The following is a 20,017-nucleotide window of genomic DNA, read 5'->3' on the forward strand; positions in this document are numbered from 1 at the left end:
TTCACTCCTATGATTTCCAAGGCACAAATCTCTTATCACTCACAATTTGAAGTTTTGCCTTTCCGTTTAATGCAACTTTGTTTGCATATACTCCCCAGTTATTTTTCGGAATGGTTTGAGCTTCAGGGTGTTTAAAATTGGAGTTGCTGCAATATGTTTTGTGGAATACTCACATCAGATTAGACAACTTCATGCTTCTTACCATCCAGGAGTGGGTGGTCCGTAGCAAACGATTCCAGCTTTCTCTCGCTCTCTATTTATAGTTGGAAAATAGTTAAAACACACGCTGTCGTGAGGAAAACTGAATCATGTTTCAGGTATTATGCTAATAGGCTGTACTGCAAAGTAACGGCGGCAAGCAGGCAGAACATTAAGGCTACCGCAAAAATTGGATCTGGAATGTTATAAGTGCAAATGTATAGAGGTAAAATACATCAGAATGTGCATTTAAAAGCCAGAACATGTGCAAGCCATGAAGAAAAGAATCAGTGTGGCGAGGTGCAAAATGTCTATTTCAGGGCTTGCTTTAAGTAGGGTGAGTCACCAGGCTTTTGCGATACTCGAGGCTGTGCGTGTGTGTGTGCGCGTGTGCGTGTGTGTATGTGTGCGTGCGTGCATGCGTGCGTGCGTGTATACATGTATTCTCACATGTAGATCCCCTCACCCATCCCTTCGCCCTCTGTCTTCGTCATAGGCAAGCACACGCATTTGCCTGCCTGTTGGGTGCAGGTCTGTGACAGGTTAGGCGTTTTGGATACAGGCCATCCTCGCTGCCTTTTCTCCGGCTTCTGGTGGTGAGCTGGCCTTGGTGCAGGGGACAGGCAGCAATATCAATCTGTTCCGGTAAATACTGAGATAAGGACCACCTATTGTCACAGCAGAACTGGCCCAGACCAAAAACCGCACGTGTGAATCGAGTGCGCTACTAATGAGAGGACTACAAATATAAATGCGCTACTTTTGGATAGTAAGGTGGGAATGAAGTTAGCTTGATGGACAGAAAGTGAGTGAAAGAAAGGTAGAGAAAGTGAGGGATGAAAGCAAATGATAGATGGAAGCCGCCTACTGCTGCCAGTGAAATGTCAGTGGAACCCTGGGGATACATTGATTAACCTCTCTACACCTAATCTGCCTTCAGCCCCTGCAGCTTTCACTGACGGTAAACAGACAGGCTATTCGAAAACAAATGGTTAGGGTTCCGCTTCCCCAACTGGAACAACTGCTTTGGATGAATCTAAATATTTTTAGTTTCACTCGAAATAGCTTTTGGTTGTGGCAAAAAGTTCAGTCGTGCGCGATGAACATAGTCTACCTATTTTCTTGCATTGAGCCCCTTTCATTTGTCATAGGATTTAATAGACTGTGTCACACAGGTCCTCTGTTTCATCCTCCTGTTTGTGGTTTTTTTTTGTGTTGTTGTTTACACATTATCTAACTGTATCGGCAAGCACATCCACTTTCCAAGACTCATTAATGGTGTGTCTATATGACATACACATTTGCCAACTGTATTATACATTACATTATGTTGTATATTGTACATTTTAATTGTGTTGATGTGCTAATTGCAATTTGCATTTGAAATATATATTTTTTTCTCTTCAAAGGTTTATTCATACATATTTTCTTTTCCCCCTCTTGCAGTCTGCTCCCAGTTCTCCAAAGGTGTGTACGCCATCATCGGCTTGTATGACAGGAAGACAGTCAACATGCTCATGTCCTTCTGCGGCGCCCTCCATGTCTGCTTTGTTACTCCGTCATTCCCAATTGAGACGGCCAACCAATTTGTCATTCAGCTGAGGCCTGAGCTGCAGGACGCTCTCGTAGGTGTGATCGAATACTATGGATGGAACAAGTTTGTCTACATGTACAGTTCAGACTCCGGTAGGTACCTGTCTGTCTGTCTGTCTGTCTGTCTGTCTGTCTGTCTGTCTGTCTGTCAGCCTGCCTGTCTGTCTGTCTGTTTGTCTAAAGATTAAATATGAGTATCTTTGGTAGTTCTCAAAGACATCCTGTGTAAAATGAAAGACATTCAGTATTTCTACAGGTGCTCTGTCCCAATCTCAAGTGCTTTGTCCTGTTGGAAGTGGGTTGCACTGAACCCATTTAATGATTACGAGAGGCTATGTATGTTTGTGAGTGGCTGGCGAATAAGCCACTGAGCAAAACGCCACCACCCCTGCCCCCAACACCACCTGTGGCCCAAAGTGCACCGGGAATGGTTCCAGCTTACCCACAACACAAATAAACACAAGTGGTGTAGAAAAAGGAAGGATAAATATGATAAATACGTGTCAGTGTTTTGGTAATAATTGTGAAGACTAACATAAATGTATTGCCCAACTGCGGGAGACAGAGATTTTGAATTTTATAGGCATCTACAAGTTTAATTGTGGTACATTGCGTTTTTTTTTAAAGCACCCTTATAGACAGAGGCTACATTCGTCAACCTCCATCGTCATGGAGAAAGCTATGTGGTGGGTGAATGAGTAACTGCCAGGCCATTCACTTCTGTGTAATTGTCTTTGTACAGTACTGGCCTAGAACACTGAAAAGAAAACTGCACAGGCACTGACTGGCAGATAAATCACACAATACAAGCAAAGATTCGGCTTTTCATTGTGTTCACCTCAGCGGAAATTTCTGGTGCTTGAAAATACACAGACAGAACTAAAGAATCCATCTTCATGTTTGCTTATCGTCTTCCCTAGAATACAATCATCGCTATCCTTCCTATGTTTTCAGGCCTTACCCCAGGTCTTTTGGTGCTTGACCGCAAATGGGGGGGCTCTGTGTGACCAAAATATTAATGTTCATACATATGAAGCTTTTTCCCATTTTTTAATTTTTGCAATTTAAACCATATCTCAGGTGTCTCCTAGGCTCATTAATTATATTACACATAACATCATTCTATTTCATGCTCTGTTTAATGCAAGTGAGCAATTTGGCACCGCACACCACATCCTGCTTGGCCAATATCAATAATAACTAAAATGACAACAATAAAAACAACAACAATAATAATAATATAATATTAATAATAACAATATATAATAATAATAATAATAATAATAATAATAATAATAATAATAATAATAATAATAATAAATATTAATAATAATAAATAATAATAATAATTCATTCGATTTTGTTAAAGCTTTTCTACACTATTACCTCCACTCCCCGCCCTCACCTCACTAACCTTGAGCATACTGTATCATAAATTAAGCTAACACAAATATATGAATCCAGCAAAACTCAATGCAGCTTTTCCTACCTTTTGGGGTTGACATGAATCATTGTTTTAGACTTGCAGGCCAAGGGTGAGAAATTCATTTTGAGAAACTGAAATGCTTGCCAACTGTCAAACAACATGCTAACTTCATTTTTCTTCTATGCTAGTTTAAATGTATTGAGTATAACACATATTGTCTTGTTTCAATAACAATCTATGTAGATATGGTTTACATTGTTGGAATTAGGAAATACAAATAATAATAAAAATTGCACCTTTACACAAAAATCCTATTATTTATTTTGTGCATCAATATCATATGAGCAGTTCCTTGTTTGGAGTCCAAATTTAAGATAAGAGGGAAGCATAATGTTATTGCCCGTGATGTCTAATGATTCACGGATGACTTATACCCACCCAATCCATTAAGTTTATGAAACTGTAGATTTTCTTACAGTATTATCAAGTCAAATCCTCTTGACCCTCTTCCCTCCACCGTGAAGTAAAAAAGAATGTCTCTAACTTTAGGACTACTCTTGTGATGTTTGGTACCCTCTTTATAACGATAGTTGAAAGAAGGGTCGTAACAGAACTGCAGACACAAGTTGGGAAGATTGTTGTAGATGTCCTATAATTCCTTCATCCTCCACTCACTATGTGTTCATGTTTGTGTTCTGTATGACTACTGGGCCACCCCCGTGTGATTGAGTGCTAGAACTGAGTCGGTAAAATCCCTACCACATGTCGTCTGTTGCCTGGAAACAGCATTGCAGTCATCTTAACCTGCAAGGTTATTTTAAGACTTTAAGATGATAGCTTTGTGAAACTGGTTTGTATTTGTATTTTGTGACCCTTAATCTGCATTTTTACATTAACTATGTCCATCCATCCATTTTCTGTACCGCTTTGTCCCCACGGGGGGACACCCTGAACCAGTTGCCAGCCAATCGCAGGGCACACAGAGACGAACAACCATCCGCACTCGCCCTCACACCTAGGGGCAATTTGGAGTGCTCAATCAGCCTACCAAGCATGTTTTTGGGATGAGGGAGGAAACCGGAGTGCCCGGAGAAAACCCACGCAGGCTCAGGGAGAACATGCAAACTCCACACAGGGAGGGCCAGGGGTGGAATCGAACCTGCACCCTTCTAACTGTGAGGCGGACGTGCTAACCAGTACACCACCGAGCCACCAGCTATGTCGCTGTTGTTAATTATTATTTGTTTGTGTTGTCCTTAGGACAGAAAATCCAAGTGGACTTGGGCATTAAAAGGCACCAGATTTGACATACTGCCAACAAAGTATATCTTATTTTCTTTGACAAAAGTTAAGATTTAGGAAAACACATTGGATAGGCTATTAAACCATCATAAAAATATACATTTCTATCAATGAAATGGTTTCCTGAAGGTTTATTTCCTCTATTCACAATTGTCTGGCGCCCAGGGCTGCTAGCGGGGCCTAGATTCCATTAAGATATTATTTTCATTTAGGATGCCTTAAAAGGACCGTTTTACTTGGGCTTGTTCTACGAGGCCCCCTGTCAGCCTCTTTCTAATTCATTGGGGTGCATCAGCTACTTGTCATCATCTAAAACAAGATGTTCACTGAAAGAAATGTGACCCAAAATGCAGGGAAGGGGAAAATACAATTACAACTAAAAAGGGGGAAAAATTCTTGGACTCTGCAATAGAACAAATATTTTAAAAGACATTAATGTGAATAGAACCCTGATTTTGGTCTGTTCCGTTTGCATGATCTGACCTGATAAATGTCAGTGATGATGCAGATATAATGAATGACAAGCTGTAGAAATAAAACATAAAAAGCAGTTATGAAAATTAACTTGCACATATATATATCAGCTTAATCAGCTTAATATATATATATATATATATATATTAAGCTGATTTCTAAAGCAGGAGAAAGTGGCCTAAATTACATAACTCAAAAATAAACTAAAGAAAATAAACGAAGAAAAGGGGTGGGGGGCACATATTTGTGTTTTCCTTGGGTCCCAAGTGATGAGTTACAACCCTTCCCTGAGCCACAGACAGGTTCTCACACAAGCGGGGCTCTCTTCCAAATAGGTTTGTGGGGACCCACTGGCACCGCTACGCTCCCTGCTTCCCGAGTCCTGCCGGAGGGTGCGGAAGGGAAAACTAAAGCCCTCAGTTGCCCCGAGTTAACATGTTAGTGTTCAATGCTTTCTGTGCCATTTGGCTGTTCTGTGTTTTGCCACATAAATGTTGTCCCCTTCACAGTTTTGCATTTCAAAGGTTTTTTCTGAGGCACAAAATTTTGACTCACAAACTGTGATGTGAAACCACTTGTTTTGAGACTTAGTTTTAACATTTGTATGACAATAAACAATTGATTCCAATCTAAATCACACGGCAGCTGTCCTTGGTGCTGAAACTTCACTGCGACTTTGGGGGGCACAATATTTCTCTGGCTAGACGCTCTTGATTTTTCCTTCAAGCCTTGATTTACAACCTCCTACATGATTTTTGGACACATCAGTTTCAGTGCTGAATATGATAATTTAGGAAAATACCCCGTGTATGTAGGGTTCTCACTCTTTTGGTGTTCAAGATCTCCCCACTGAATTGCACCGCTTCTCGTCTATGCATTTCACCTCCGGCTGTCTTATTTATTCACTCATATGGTGGTTATTTATGGCGGTCAAACATCATCCAGCCTTTTGTTTCTTAATGACTTGGCGTCAAATAAGCAGCATAGATTGCCTGCAGAGCAGTTGGTGTGCATTCAAAAATAGCCAAGGCATCATTTTCCAGAGGCGGTGACTGCATTTTTAATTTTTTCTTTGACAAAGAACGTTGTTGTTGTCGTTGCCATTTTTACATTTGCTAAAACTGTCTCGAATTCTTGAACAGACAAATATGTGTAGGGGTATGAAAAAAACTTGTCTATAGCAGCCCCCAAAACCATTTCTATATTTCAAAATAGTGTGTCTTATTTACTTTTGGTAACAGCTTCCAGTCTCTTGCTACAGTAAAATGATTACATTTGTCCCCTGGAATTTGTGTGGCTTCCAGTTTGAGTGGCTGACTTCCCAGAGAACAGGAGCAAAAAGCTGTGAGTCCGAGCATAGTGTGTTTTCTAATACTCGTTTTATTCCTCTTTTAAAAAGAGTCTTTCTCTCACTGGCTCCTCTCGCACTCGCTCCATGTAGTTCCAGTGTCCAGGCAACAGTGGACTGTGGCAGCGTCACTTGTAATTGTTACTTGGAGGATGTAAACCGTGTTGTGACGGTGTCTTTGGCTGTGATGCATGGGCTGAGTGTTGGTGTAGAAGTGGTCATTATTTAGGCCAGCACACTTGGAAGTGTCAGTGTGCTGAATGGACTCAACCACTCATTACACTTTATCACTGAACCTTCAGGGGAAGTTCTGATGAATGGTCTTGCTTCCTTGCCCTTGTTTCTGTCCTATAACAGTACGACAGGTGGGTTAAGGGATAGGAACTTACTATTCAGTGTTCACAATAATTATGCAACATTCAATATAGTGGAGCAAAAAATTTGCAATTAACCACAATATTTTTGTGGCACAATCTGAGAATACGTAATTCATCACAGTAAGAGACGACAAGAATCCATTTGACAGTTTTTTGATTGCGGAAACACGAAAAGCAAAAATTAGACACAATACACAAAATATTAAAATCTAAACTTTCGGGTCTGGCAAACAATTTGCTTGAGCACATCCAGGACAATGACACAGCCAACAGAATCTATGAATAGTATACTGTATAGTCATAGATGTCTTGAATCTGGTGATGAAGAAAAGGTGCCGGGGAAGAAATGTAACTGAAGTCCCAGCCCTTCTACTTGAATTCCTAAACGGCCTGTATGATATGCTTGTCCGACCTGATCATGACACAGATAACCCACGGCGGGTCAACTACGTGATAATTTGGGACAATAATATAGTTATCTTACACAAGGGTGCCCAGGTGCATGAGTAGTTTTAGGACCACCCACAGTTTTCTGTTCTTTCCCTTCCACCTTAATGTCCCTTCCTCAATCCCATTGAGGAGTTCTTGTCAGATTGGAGGTGGAAGGTGTACAGACCCAGGTCCCACTGCTTCAGGCCATAGAGGAGACTTGTGGAGATGTCGGTTTTGAGGCCTGTCAGGGCCACTCTAGGCGGTTCTTCCACTGCTGTTTGGACTAGGAGGACATCCCGTGAATGTTTGATGTGACCCTCTGGGCGGACAGAAACCAAAAGCATGATGTCCTATGACTTATGAGGGCAGAGGGGCATTCAAAAATGAAATGTTTTGTCTGAAAATGTGTGTGATGTTTTATGTTTGTCTGTGAGACAAGTGGGCATTGTCATAGATTCAGTGTGCTCCATTTCTATGTTTTTTTTAGTTTTGTTTTCAGTGCTCGGTACATGCTTGGTAGTGTTCAGCTAAAAGCTTAGTTGTTTACTCAATGAACGCTATGTGCGTGTTATGTGAAACAATGGCCCTGTTTACCGAATGAAAATACAAGTTTTATTTTGTGAACATGTAGAGATTTGTTGGCAAAGCTTTGTTTTGCAAATGGATGCCAGGGTTTAGCCATTTGTGTGTGGTGTTAATGAGTTTGGTGTGTGCAGTTTTGAAAAACATGTTTTAGCAACCGACAAAAAACAAACTCATTATGTATCCACAGTAACGGTTTGAAAGTATTTACAGCCAAGCATTTCGTATAGAAAAAAAAAAATCACAAACACTACTTCTGTCATCACTGTGTGTTGTACATACGTATACGTTGAATGATTTAATGCTTGAGTGCTGAATAGACCACATGCATCAAGGACTGGCATTAAGAATATGTCTGACAAATGATAAGTGACAAATGTTGATAATGACACAGCTCAAAACCTGTGTTCTGTCCCACGGCTCGTTTCTAGACATTAAATGGATCATCCCCCAAGGCCATTCTGATAACAGCTGTGTCTTGACATGACTCTTCTTCCAAATCACTCACATTTTTTGTTTGGTCTCCCTACTTCCGTCCAGGGCTCTCTGTGCTCCAGAAGGTTTTGGACACAGCTGCAGAGAGGAACTGGCTGGTGACCTCAGTCAATGTGGAGACCATGACAGAGGCATCATTCTTGAAAGTGTTCCAAGATTTGGACAAGAGAAAGGAGGGGCAGATTATCATCGACTGTGAGACAGAGAGGCTCACTGGCATCCTTAAAAAGGTAAAGCGCTTTTCTCTTTCCAATACAATTACAATCCATTGTGCTTTAATGATCATAAAACCTCATATAAATAAAGTACATCTGTTTAGTTGTTTTCTACTTTTGGACACGTGTGATTAATTTAGAGCAATTAGCTTCCTCAAAGGAGTTATAGGAAGAAGTGTTTTTTGTATACCTGGCTTTGCATGATTTAACAAGATGAAGGGAAGCAGTGATGCTCAACAGAAAATGATGAGCAGGAAGTGACAGAATTTCAGGAAGTGACAGAATTTGTTGGGCTGTTTTTATGTGCAGTCTCCAAGCATCAATGACAAAAATGATACACAACACAGGTTACGCATTTAGAGCCAGCATCCTTCAAAGTTGCTCAAACAAAAATCATCCAGGAATCATAATTGACAGTTCAATAGAAAGACTTTCACTCTCACTACCTTCAGAATAAAAATGGCTTCTTTTCTCATCAAAATAAATGAGCTGATTTGTTTAAAATATCCTCATATCTTGAAATAAATTAGCCAATTTGTCAGGACAAGGGTCTCTATTTTTATGATCTGCTTAAGTGTGGTGCATGGTCTACTACGCTGAGGCAGGTTCAACCTGATCTTGGCAACAGATAAGCACTGTCCGGCGGATTTACGAGAGGGAGGACCGTGTCGTTGTGAGAGTGTTCTTACCAGACTTCAAACCTGGCCAGTCCAAGTGTACTCTTTAAATGTGGCACGCCAGTCGTATACTCAAGTATCATGTGCTTCCTGCTCATTGTTGTGGCCTCCCGCAGTGCTCCCATATATTTGTTGTGCAGACCTAAATATAGAATACACTCTTCCAGGCACTTCTATAAGATATTCCTTCTGATATCCCGCCTGCCTGAACACTCCCAAGTGCGCATTAACATGGTCACATGTTACATTGTTGACTTCTTGTTTCTTTTTACAAGCATGGGTAAGGGCATTTGCTGCCTCTGACTGGCTGTTTCTTCTTTTGTACACCTGAGTGGCTCTGCCAATGCTGTTTTGAAACTGCAGTGCACAACCCATGTCAGGATCCCACTCTGCTAACATCAGAAAGGCGAGCAGTGCTCTGTGTGTCTACTGAGAGAACATAACCCCCAAACAGCGGCTGACTAAAAAATAACGACGCTCTCAGCGACTGAATCAGTACATACCGGTATTTTGTCATTACGTGTGGGCTTTAATTACTTTAACTATGCCACAAAATGCAGACAAATAGTGAAACTACTAAATAACAGACACACAAACGTTTGTATCAGGATGGTGCATATCATGAGATGCAGAAACACACTTGTAAACATGTTTTTGTCACAACAACCCATGAATCATACTGTACATTCACATCCATATCCACACCCACACATAAAGTAGAGACTATTTTAGTTGGACGTGAATGTTATTGATGGCCTGGTCAACAGTTAGTTATTGCATCAGTTCTCATCGTCTTTCAGAAGCCCGGACTGAGAAGTTTTCCACTTAGACAGTCACCATCAATCATCCAAATCTGGTCCTCGTCTCCATGGCGCCCCAGTGGTGCACCCACAGAGTTTCTGGCACCTATATGCAGTGGTGCGCACAAATACACACCCGCCTGCCTCTTTCACCCTTTAAACTCCCGTGTTCGTCTCATTCATCTCTTACAGTACACAGATTCTCTTACGATAATGTCACTGGCAGTATACTAAGGATGACTTTTCATAGCAGCTAAATGTTAATGTAGTCTCCTTGGAGAACATCCTTGGTGACAGAATTGTTACTAGAAAAATATTGGCCCTTTCTTTTGGGGGCCAGAGTCTGAATGCCATGAATTTGCATGGGTAATTAATGGGCACGCATGTCACAAAAATTTGCATTTGGTAGCCAACTGTTGCCTGTATGTTTGTGTAGTCGTGTTAGTCCGTGTTTGTGTGCGTGTGTATGTGTGCGCGTGCGTGTGCATACATGCATACGTGCGTTTGTGTGTGCATGTGTGTACGTGCGGGTGTCTGCCTCTTGCTTTTCCTTGCCCGAGGCTTGACCGTAGGGCCCGCCTTGTGCTGGGGTCACCATTAATAACAAATGCCACCTTCTGCCATAACCTGCAGCGGTATTACGCACATGCACACGCACGTGCACACACACATGCGTACGCACACTAAACATAAAACAAATGCTCACCCCCCTCAGGGGAAAATGCTGAGAGAGCAAGAGGAGCAACAATGTACTCACTAGTTCAACGTAGACACATGAATGAGCTGCTTATTGACTGTAAGAAATATTAATTGGATGGTGCACGAATTTAGACTAGAGCTGTCCGCTCAGACCTAATCCGTGTGACTTCTCAGAATGCTTTGCTGACGGCAATGAGACTCAGTGGTTGAATCGTAAAACACTGTCTCTATTTAGGCACGAGAGTTGCCTTGAGCGCCTCAATGACGAGAGGGCAGCCTATTTAAACGTCAGTCAAAGTGGGGCCAAAAATACATGTATGAATAAATTGATGTCGGCACTATGCTCCACACCTCCTGATGTGTTACTTCATCTGGCCTGACCCTTGGGGTGGGGCTGACCGGTCAGCAGTAAAGGCGAGTATGATTATGCTGTGTGCTGCCATGGCGATGAGAAATGAATGCTACACATTTTTTGTCTTGTTTGTTTGATCATCATGATGTTCCACTGATTTTGCTATGAATTTACACATCAAATATCAAACGAGAGCTCTCAGTGATAGTAAACTAAAACTAGATAGTAAAATAGATAGTAAAATAGTAAGACTCCACAAAACAATTACACACATTTCACTGTTTCATGATTTAGCAAAATAATTGATTGAATATTCTATGCATAGAAACTTCATATGGGGTCATGGTTATTTTGTAAAGTAGCCCCTCTGTCACATGACAGTGTGGCACTCATACATGCTTTTGCAAAAAAGAAAGCTTGACATTGTTGTTTTATTTTCATACCAAAACTACATGCATAAGTTTATATAGCCATAAAAAGTTGTCCCCTTTTGTATATTTATAAAAAATGTGGTAGTTGTAAAATGATCATTAAAAATGTCAAAGAGTAATAAGAGCATGTTAATTATCCCTGATGATAATCATACTAAGGTCGTTCTGGAAAATAAATAATAAATGTAAATCCAGTCTGTCCAACGTTGAAGGTTGACCTATTTTCTCATTCTGTGCCATTGCTCTAATTTGTATGGACCCACTTTCTTGCTTGCCTGTCATGAACACTCAACTAGGTATAGAATGCTACTTTGACGGTGGCTCACTCTCACATCTACGCTTGCACAGCACAGTGTTGTGTCTGGGTCATTTCATCCTTTATTCTTATTTTTCTTTCCTGCAGATTGTTGAGCAAGGCAAGAATGCAAAGAGTTACCACTACATCTTGGCAAACCTGGTAAGCATTCATCTTCCTCTCTTTTTCACAATGAATCTTGTGGAGACGTGATGTCGGTACAGCTCATGGACTAGAACCAGCTCGTCCGGGGCGTCCGATCTGAAAACGCAATCACTGCTATTTTTCAATTAAAGTAACTGCTGCTGTAAATTCTCTCTACTGGAGGGCACGGTGACATCCAACTAGCACTTAAATAAAATTCTGAAATAAAGGTTCTCAGCTATGCTACAAAGAACCAATTTAGTTGGGAAATCAGTTGTGATATAAAAGATGTGAATGCATCCAGTCGAGCTAAGTTGAATTGTTCCACATATGTATCAAGATATGTATCAAAATATCTTTTATTGGAAAGACATACATATATTGGAAGGAAATCATTTATATAACCTACTGACCAATCAGACAGCAGTTGTCCTTCACAGCCTTGGACACTAAAAGCAAAGCAAATGGAGCTCCGCCTTTAAATGTCTTTTCAGATCTGTCACTGTTATGAGTCAGATGGACATTGCAAACAATTTTGCCATATTGACACAGTGTGAGCACGATGACAAAGGTTAGGCAGTCAATGTAGTGTAAGATTAGATCCATTAGCTCAATTTGACTACTGCCATTTTTGACATGCTAATTCTCTGCAAATCACCCTACAGCATTCTTCACATTCACTCAGTGACACGGAAGAGAATAATTGACATTGTAGTAATAACAGCATTAATATGCTGCAACTGAAACATTTTCTCACCACTGCAGTTATTGGAATGGCTCAATCTTGCTTGTCTGCCTTGAATGCATGAATAACATTTTCAAACACCGGCCATTAAAATGTTTGTGCTACTTTTCTTTCCATTTTCTCACATTGACAAGAATGAGATGGTCCGACTGGACCAAGTGTACTTGACCGGTGCTAAAGAGACTGCTTGAGCACCAAAGTTGGTGAATTGGGTTTCACGAGTATTTGTGCAAGCTCTTAAATATAAATTGAACATATAGTCTACATGACAAATACGGAAGCAAATTATTTAGAGCACCTCAATATATTTCCTGGTTTATTAGCAACTTTGTCACGGTAAGGTTTTATTTTACAATCGAACAAAGAGGTTGACCCTGCACCAGGGAAACAATAGACTTTGTATTGATGCCAGGTGCGATTTGTTTTTCAAATCAAATTTGGGTCACAAATGTGACAGATACAGATTCACTATAGAATCTAACATATGAAATAAAATGTTAGCTAATGAGCAAGATACAGCAGCAAACGTCAATGAAATGCCTTGGTTTCTTTTTCTGGTCACATTTGCACAGAAAAACCTCTGACTCATAGCTACCCTGCATTATCACATGCCCGTCTTGCATATCAGCCTGAACACACACTAAATTGGCAATTACCCAAAACAATTACTATACAGACCACAGAAAAGTATACGAACATTCATTAAAGGCACTTAAATCACTGTTCACTCTCGCTATTAAATAATAAATGGCATCTACACATACTTTTGACCGGTCCAGTGACCAATGTTTATATTCAGCCTTTTTTTTTTATATATCGCTGTTGTTTCAGATATGAACCGCTCTAGCCTTGTGACTAAGGCAGACTCGTTCTTCAGTTGACTATTTTTTCTCCAGAATTTGCTGTTAAAGTGCAGGAAGAAGAAGGACACCTGGCAGCATGCTCATACTTAAGGGAGCAGGTGGTGACATTTGCTTCCATTGAAGCATGAACTGGCTTTCATGTTGCAATTGTTGCCATGCCAACCTTCACTAGACCCCAAAAAATCATGAAAACAGTACCACATAAAGCTACTCAGTCATCCTTGTCTCGTGGATTTAAAATAATGATTAATCATTTATTTATTGTCTGGACTAGAAAGTAGTTTCTGGATTATAAATCTCTCCGGAGTACAAGTCGCACCAGGCATGAAATGCATGATAAAGAGGAAAAAGACATATATAAGTCGCACTGGAGGAAAGGTCACATTTTTGGGGGAAAGTTCTATGATAAAATCCAACACCAAGAAGAGACACGTCATCTTGAAAGGCAATTTAAAATAAAAATAGAATAGAGGCAACAACAGGCTGAACAATTGTACATTATGCTAACGTTACGCGACATAAACAACGAACTGAGAACGTGCCTTGTATATTAACATAACATATTAAGAGTTATTCAGATAACTATAGCACAAATAACATGCTAACAAGTTTACCAAACCATCCGTGTCACTCCAAATCACTAAATCCAATGAAATCTTCATCCTCTGTGTAACTTTTAAACAACTCCGCTAACTCCAGAGATAGAAGATGCGGCACTTTCTCTTCTACGTCGCTTACGTCAGACACATCGTCAATTGCCAACACAGGCCTAGCGCGCCCTCTTGCAGTTTAGTGTGAGAATAGCATGTGAAATTATATAATAATGTGTTAATAATTTCACACATAAGTGGCTCTAGAGGATAAGTCCCACCCCTGGCCAAACTATGAAAAAAACTGTGATTTATAGTCCGGAAAATACGGTAGTTCCATTTGGCATATGGCCTTGTGACAGAAAGAGCCCAAAGAAACCTTGACGTGAGATTCAACCAAAAAGATCAGAGGGAAAGATTTTCTATCAATCAGAGTGGCACCGTCTCATCTCATCAGTCAAAACTCTTCTCCCTTGGACTTCCCTCTCAATCACAACTCTCTGGTTCTTACTGACTTGCCTTTGTCCCTTTTATAAAAATAGCCTTCTTCACATGATAGGGAGGAAGTAGACGTTGCATCTATCATTACAGCCAAGTCCATTATGCTCTGACTGAAGAAGACATTGTTAGAGTGGTGCTCACAATCTCTCAACCCTAACAGACATTGCCTGCTTTTTGTGCATTGTGGCCTGTAAGCTTCGATCATTTTCAAAAGTTGCTCACTCTGTAAACTCCACTTGAGGACTTGGATTTCCTTTTTTTTTTTCTCACTACTTTTGTCCCTGAGGAGAGACAGCGAGTCTCTTACACAAGCTTGCGTTTCAAGTGCAAAAGAGGTGCATTTCATTTTCAGGATGCCATTAATATTTAATGATTGCTATGACGAAATGAGGTACTGCAATATTCATCTCCTTCTAGTTTTCTGTTTTAGCTTTATCAGACAAACAACTAACTCTTTTGCAACATCTTTTCTCACCTCTTTAGTTTGATATTAGTTTAGCAAAACAAGGTTAATGCAGGAGAAAACAAAAATAAAATGCTATGAACTAAGATAGTTTGTTTTTTAGTTTTGTGTTGTCAAAATTGTTAATACAGCTCTTGCGACATTCGATTGTGTAGATGCATCTAATATTGCGACCGGTGAGCGTCACTGCCTGTGGCTCTCACTCTACCTGCTTGTCCGCCTCCCCTCACAGGGTTTCCTGGACATTGACCTGACAGACCTCCGGAAGGGTGGAGCAAACATTACCGGCTTCCAGCTGGTCAACAACTCAGAGCCCAGTGTTAGTAGGGTGGTCCAGCAATGGATAGAATTTGACAACAAGGATTCCAAAATGCCCAAGACTGGACTCAAAGTAACTGCAATCTTTGCTATAATCATCTATAATCATTTTCCTTAAATCAGAAGAGTTGTTCGATTCACTACTGTTTGTGGCAGTCAATGAGAGGTCATGAAAGTGTAAAATTGTGTGAGAGTAAATTTTGCATGATAGAGTCCCATTTAAAATTTAAAATGCTTCAGTTGTGCAATAAAATTATCTGACGATGGATTTAGCCAGCAAAAATAATGAATGAGTGTGAAGCAATTAACTGTGGATGCAAATGGAAGAATGGATGTGGTATTGACCGTCTAGTTAGGTGTGTCACTCTCCAAAGCTATTTGATATTCTCACATCACAGTCTCCAAAATTGTCTGCCTTTTTTCTAATTATCTTCCAGTACACTGGAGCGTTAACATATGATGGCGTAAAAGTCATGTCAACAGCATTCCAGAATTTAAGGAGACAAAGGATAGACATCTCGCGCAGGGGCAACGCTGGAGAATGCCTTGCCAACCCACCAGCTCCATGGGGTCAAGGCATAGACATCCAAAGAGCCTTGCAGCAGGTCTGCGCACATACATACAAGCCTTGCATTCAAACACACGAACCTCGAGAGTCATACAGCCGTCCCTGAGTGGCACATGGGCTAACAGCTCCTGAGTTGAGGCTGGCTGAGCAAATTAGGGCTCATTCTGTCATCTAAAGTTCACATGAAGTTGTAGGAAAGTCCCCAGTATCAAAAGTGACATCAAGGCTGGTAAACAATGTCTGCAGGCAATAACACTCAGCTGTGATCATCATGGAAAAAGACATCAGCAATTGAGTTTAGAAATGTAATATTTGGCAATGAAAAAGGAAACAGTGTACTTGCTCTTGCTTGCTTCTTACTCATACAGACACACACAAGCATGTGCTCTTATCAAGAAACGGAGAAAATTCCTGAAATAAACAACAGACTAAAAATGTCATTTAATTTTTTTTTTTTTTTTAATTTTCTCTGAAACTCATAATAGACTTGAAACCACATAGAACATATCAGGTAATAGCATGCATGTATGCCGGCAGCCTGAGGCTCCGTCTGCAGAACGGCTGTGCAGAGGCCCAGTCAGTGTCAATCTCGCCATCTGCCTTCGGATAGTCTGTGGAATGAAGCTGTGTTCGCTCAATTAACTCCATCATTCCGCCAAGACAAACACTGGACTGTACGTGGACACACGCCCCGTCTGTCATTCACCTCCGTAGGGAGGCAGACATTGCCGTCCGGGACATCTGCCATACAGACACTTGTTTTTGTGACATGGAGAAAAATTGTGCTTCTGTCTCCAGTATATATGGTACAGTTTCTTACTTTGTCAATTACTGACGCTCAAATTTAGGTCCGTATCGATGGACTGACTGGTCACATTCAATTCAACGAGAAAGGTCGCAGAACCAACTACACTGTTAGTGTAATGGAACTGGCTCCATCAGGACCCAAAAAGGTGAGCATTATGTCGGCTGCTCTAATATGCTTGTTTATACTGGATCTGCAATTAGTTCTTCAAGTGTAAAATCCTCAGGATTAATATAGGACCTGTTTTTTAAAAAGTTAAGAAAGTAATTCATTCCTTTTACAGGTTGGCTACTGGAATGAAGATGAGAAATATGTGACTACCGCAAGCTTCATGAGAGGCAGCAATGACACCTATGGCCTTCAGAACCGAACTTACATTGTCACAACTATCTTGGTGAGTTTGTGGACAATAGAACCAGGGCATTTAGCCGGCCTCCCCGAAAAAACATATTCTTACGACCAAGATGATACCGAGCAAACATGTAGTCGTGTGAATAATACAGCAAGATTCTGAAAGAATCAACCGCTGCGCCTGTGAATACATGTGTTGGAAAAACTGGTGAATGGAAATACTGGACTCTTAAACCACCTGCAGTCAAAAAATCCCGCAAAGATTCAAGCAAGTTCTAGTATCAATAACTCTAGATTCTAGAAGGAAGGGTGGGTCCAACAGTACCTAATAGCGCCTGTACAAACTTTCTAGAGTAAAGGTTTTGACAAGCGTGCTCAAATTTTAGATTACGATCCTCTAGTTGAATTCAAGTTGGCAGTTTTCAGTGACCTTGTCTGGAAGAGATAAAGCTGCAGATGTGTTTTTATACTAGTTTAGATTTGTGAGTAAAGCAGCAAGGTTATCTCTGACATCCCCTTGAAATTTATGACCATTTCTGAGATCACCTGGTTTAAATAGACACATAAATAGAGAGACACACACACAACCTTGGAGATGTAACTTTAGCTTGGCAGTATGTTCTCTGGTTCTGTCTTGTGTGGAAAATTTGATACCAGAGAATAAATTTGTTGTCAACAGCTCATTTCCATTTCTCTGTATACTGGCTCGATATATGGTATATTTCAAGTATGGATTTTTTTTATCCCTGAGCATCAGTGCATGTATTATTACAAGTCTTGGAATGGATCCAGCCAGAAAACCACACCACAGTTGCCAGGTCACAACAAACTGTGGCTCAGTTTCAGAAAACTGGGGAGACGACCTGAGATTTGGCAAGTGATTTCATTTTCGTTTGACAGAAAGTGGCAAAACAGCTGCCTCCTGAAATTGATAAAAACAAGTGGATTTTCCCTGTTTTATTTATATTCCACAAACATCAGAACATTTTATTTCAACTAGTTAGGCTGCACAGAACATATTATTACAAAGAAAATTTGGGGGGGTTGACTTCCCCCTTTAAGCATGAATGTTGCACTCAGTCAAGAGCCAAACAAACTCTCTGACAATATCTTCTACCAGTGTCCCCTTTTTTGAGAAGATAAATGGGATATTTGCCTCAAAGCCAAAGAGGACATTAGGTGTTAACATTTATTAAACTGAGGGGGGTTGCAGTGCAGAGCTTTTACACCTTCTAACTTTTGCTGGCTGAGCTGTTGCTTGAGGCAGTGTGCTTCCACCACCATGCATTTGCAACTTTTGTACCTGACTACAATGCAACTAGTTGCAAGTGCAAACAGCCTGTGAGCGGGAGATCTGAAGGAGGAAACAGATTGACTTTAATGTAACAAAAGCATTCAGCATCTTTGAGTTTGCTTCCACTCTGAAATTGTACCGTAGATTTTTTTTTTTTTTTTTTTTTTGCAATTCATCTTATTCAAAAACAGGTCTTTAATAAAAAATCACTGATGACTGCTGGTTAGGAACCAAAGTTTAGATGAGTTGCTTGATTAAAAATAAGAACCTGTTGAGGATTTGGAAAACTCACTAAATATAATTGCTAAGTTTGCAACACTGTATGTATATGTTTGTACATGGGTATTCTCAAGCGTGCTATGTCCATCATTTCAAGTGCTACACTATGCCCTGCTTTTTTTTTCTTCTTTGGGTGTTGATATTTAAACAGGGGTCTAACGATGATCACCTCAGCCATAAAGAATAGAACTTAGACAACATACAAGGGAAGAAAATCATCATCCTGCTTCCTTCTTTATGCATAATATGGCAACAGCGTTTCCTCACCTCAGCACAATAAAATACATCCAGTTGTGGTCATTCTAGGGTTAATGTACAATTCTTCTCAGACCTGGAAATTTATGTGAAATGCAGAAAGGCAAAATTAGGCCCCCAGGTGCACAAAAACAGACAGACAGACAGACAGACAGACAGACACACACACACACACACACACACGCACACACACACTCGTCCTTTTTTCCAAGACCAAGTCTAATCATTGATATTGTCTTCCTCTGCTACCTCACTGACCCCTCTGGTTCATGTGTCACTTTGTTGTACTAATTGTTTGCTTCTTAATTACACACCGTACCTTCAAAGGATGCAGCCTAATAAACATGATGTAATGTCATTTAATTAATGTTGCTTCCAATTCTTGCAGAGAAACAAATACATTTTCATGTCAATAATATTCCTTTCATAAGGATTACTGTGCTGCAAAGAGTCCTCACAGCTTTAATATGAAGCATAATGCTGTCTCTGCTTAAATCAACTCTAAAAAAAAATGTCTCGCTATACTGCACTAATCTACAGCTTGTTCAATATAGTCATATAGCCAAAGACTTTTTGTTTCAGCAATTTTTAATTATTTCATACGCATTTCAGTCATTCCGTCATTTCATTGCTTTTTATGCTGTGTATTTTTAGGAATCGCCATATGTGATGCTTAAGAAGAAACATGAGCAGCTTGTTGGGAATGATAAGTATGAGGGCTACATTGTCGAGCTGGCTGCAGAGATAGCCAAACATGTTGGCTACCAGTACAAACTGAAGATTGTTTCGGATGGCAAGTATGGTGCCAGAGACCCTGAGACCAAAATGTGGAACGGCATGGTTGGAGAACTTGTGTATGGGGTGAGTGTATTGCTTCGCATGAAGTTTTATCTGTTTCTAAGTCTTGTCTGGTAATAAGGGTACGGGCTCCGAGTATGCTGTGTTGAAAGGAGGAGCTTAACTGATTTTACATACTGTGTCCATTTTGTTGCTGTTTTTTTTCCATTTTTATTACTTTGATTAGATGCACAGCAGTCATGTTTTCGTGGAATGAAAGATGGTTGGTGTGGTTTGCATAACTCAATATTGGGGGTCGTGTATTGAAAATACAATGTAATTTAACCAATGTTGTAATCCATGAAAAT

The 20,017-nt window shown here is 40.3% G+C and overlaps 1 protein-coding gene across 3 annotated transcripts in view; it reads left to right on the plus strand.

Annotated features, from left to right (window-relative positions):
* Positions 1–20,017, plus strand: part of gria1a (glutamate receptor, ionotropic, AMPA 1a) — a 101,797-nt gene that overhangs the window by 58,167 nt on the left and 23,613 nt on the right. For all 3 annotated transcript variants that reach the window (XM_088369825.1, XM_088369833.1, XM_088369839.1), the window contains 8 exons: positions 1,645–1,884; positions 8,273–8,457; positions 11,805–11,858; positions 15,235–15,393; positions 15,758–15,925; positions 16,737–16,841; positions 16,977–17,087; positions 19,527–19,733. In XM_088369825.1, the coding sequence (XP_088225951.1) occupies positions 1,645–1,884; positions 8,273–8,457; positions 11,805–11,858; positions 15,235–15,393; positions 15,758–15,925; positions 16,737–16,841; positions 16,977–17,087; positions 19,527–19,733 (1,229 nt within the window). The remainder of the gene's footprint in view (positions 1–1,644; positions 1,885–8,272; positions 8,458–11,804; positions 11,859–15,234; positions 15,394–15,757; positions 15,926–16,736; positions 16,842–16,976; positions 17,088–19,526; positions 19,734–20,017) is intronic.

The sequence above is a fragment of the Syngnathus floridae genome, chromosome 1, assembly GCF_059516105.1.
Source record: "Syngnathus floridae isolate MCC-2025c chromosome 1, RoL_Sflo_1.0, whole genome shotgun sequence".
Taxonomy (NCBI): domain Eukaryota; kingdom Metazoa; phylum Chordata; class Actinopteri; order Syngnathiformes; family Syngnathidae; genus Syngnathus; species Syngnathus floridae.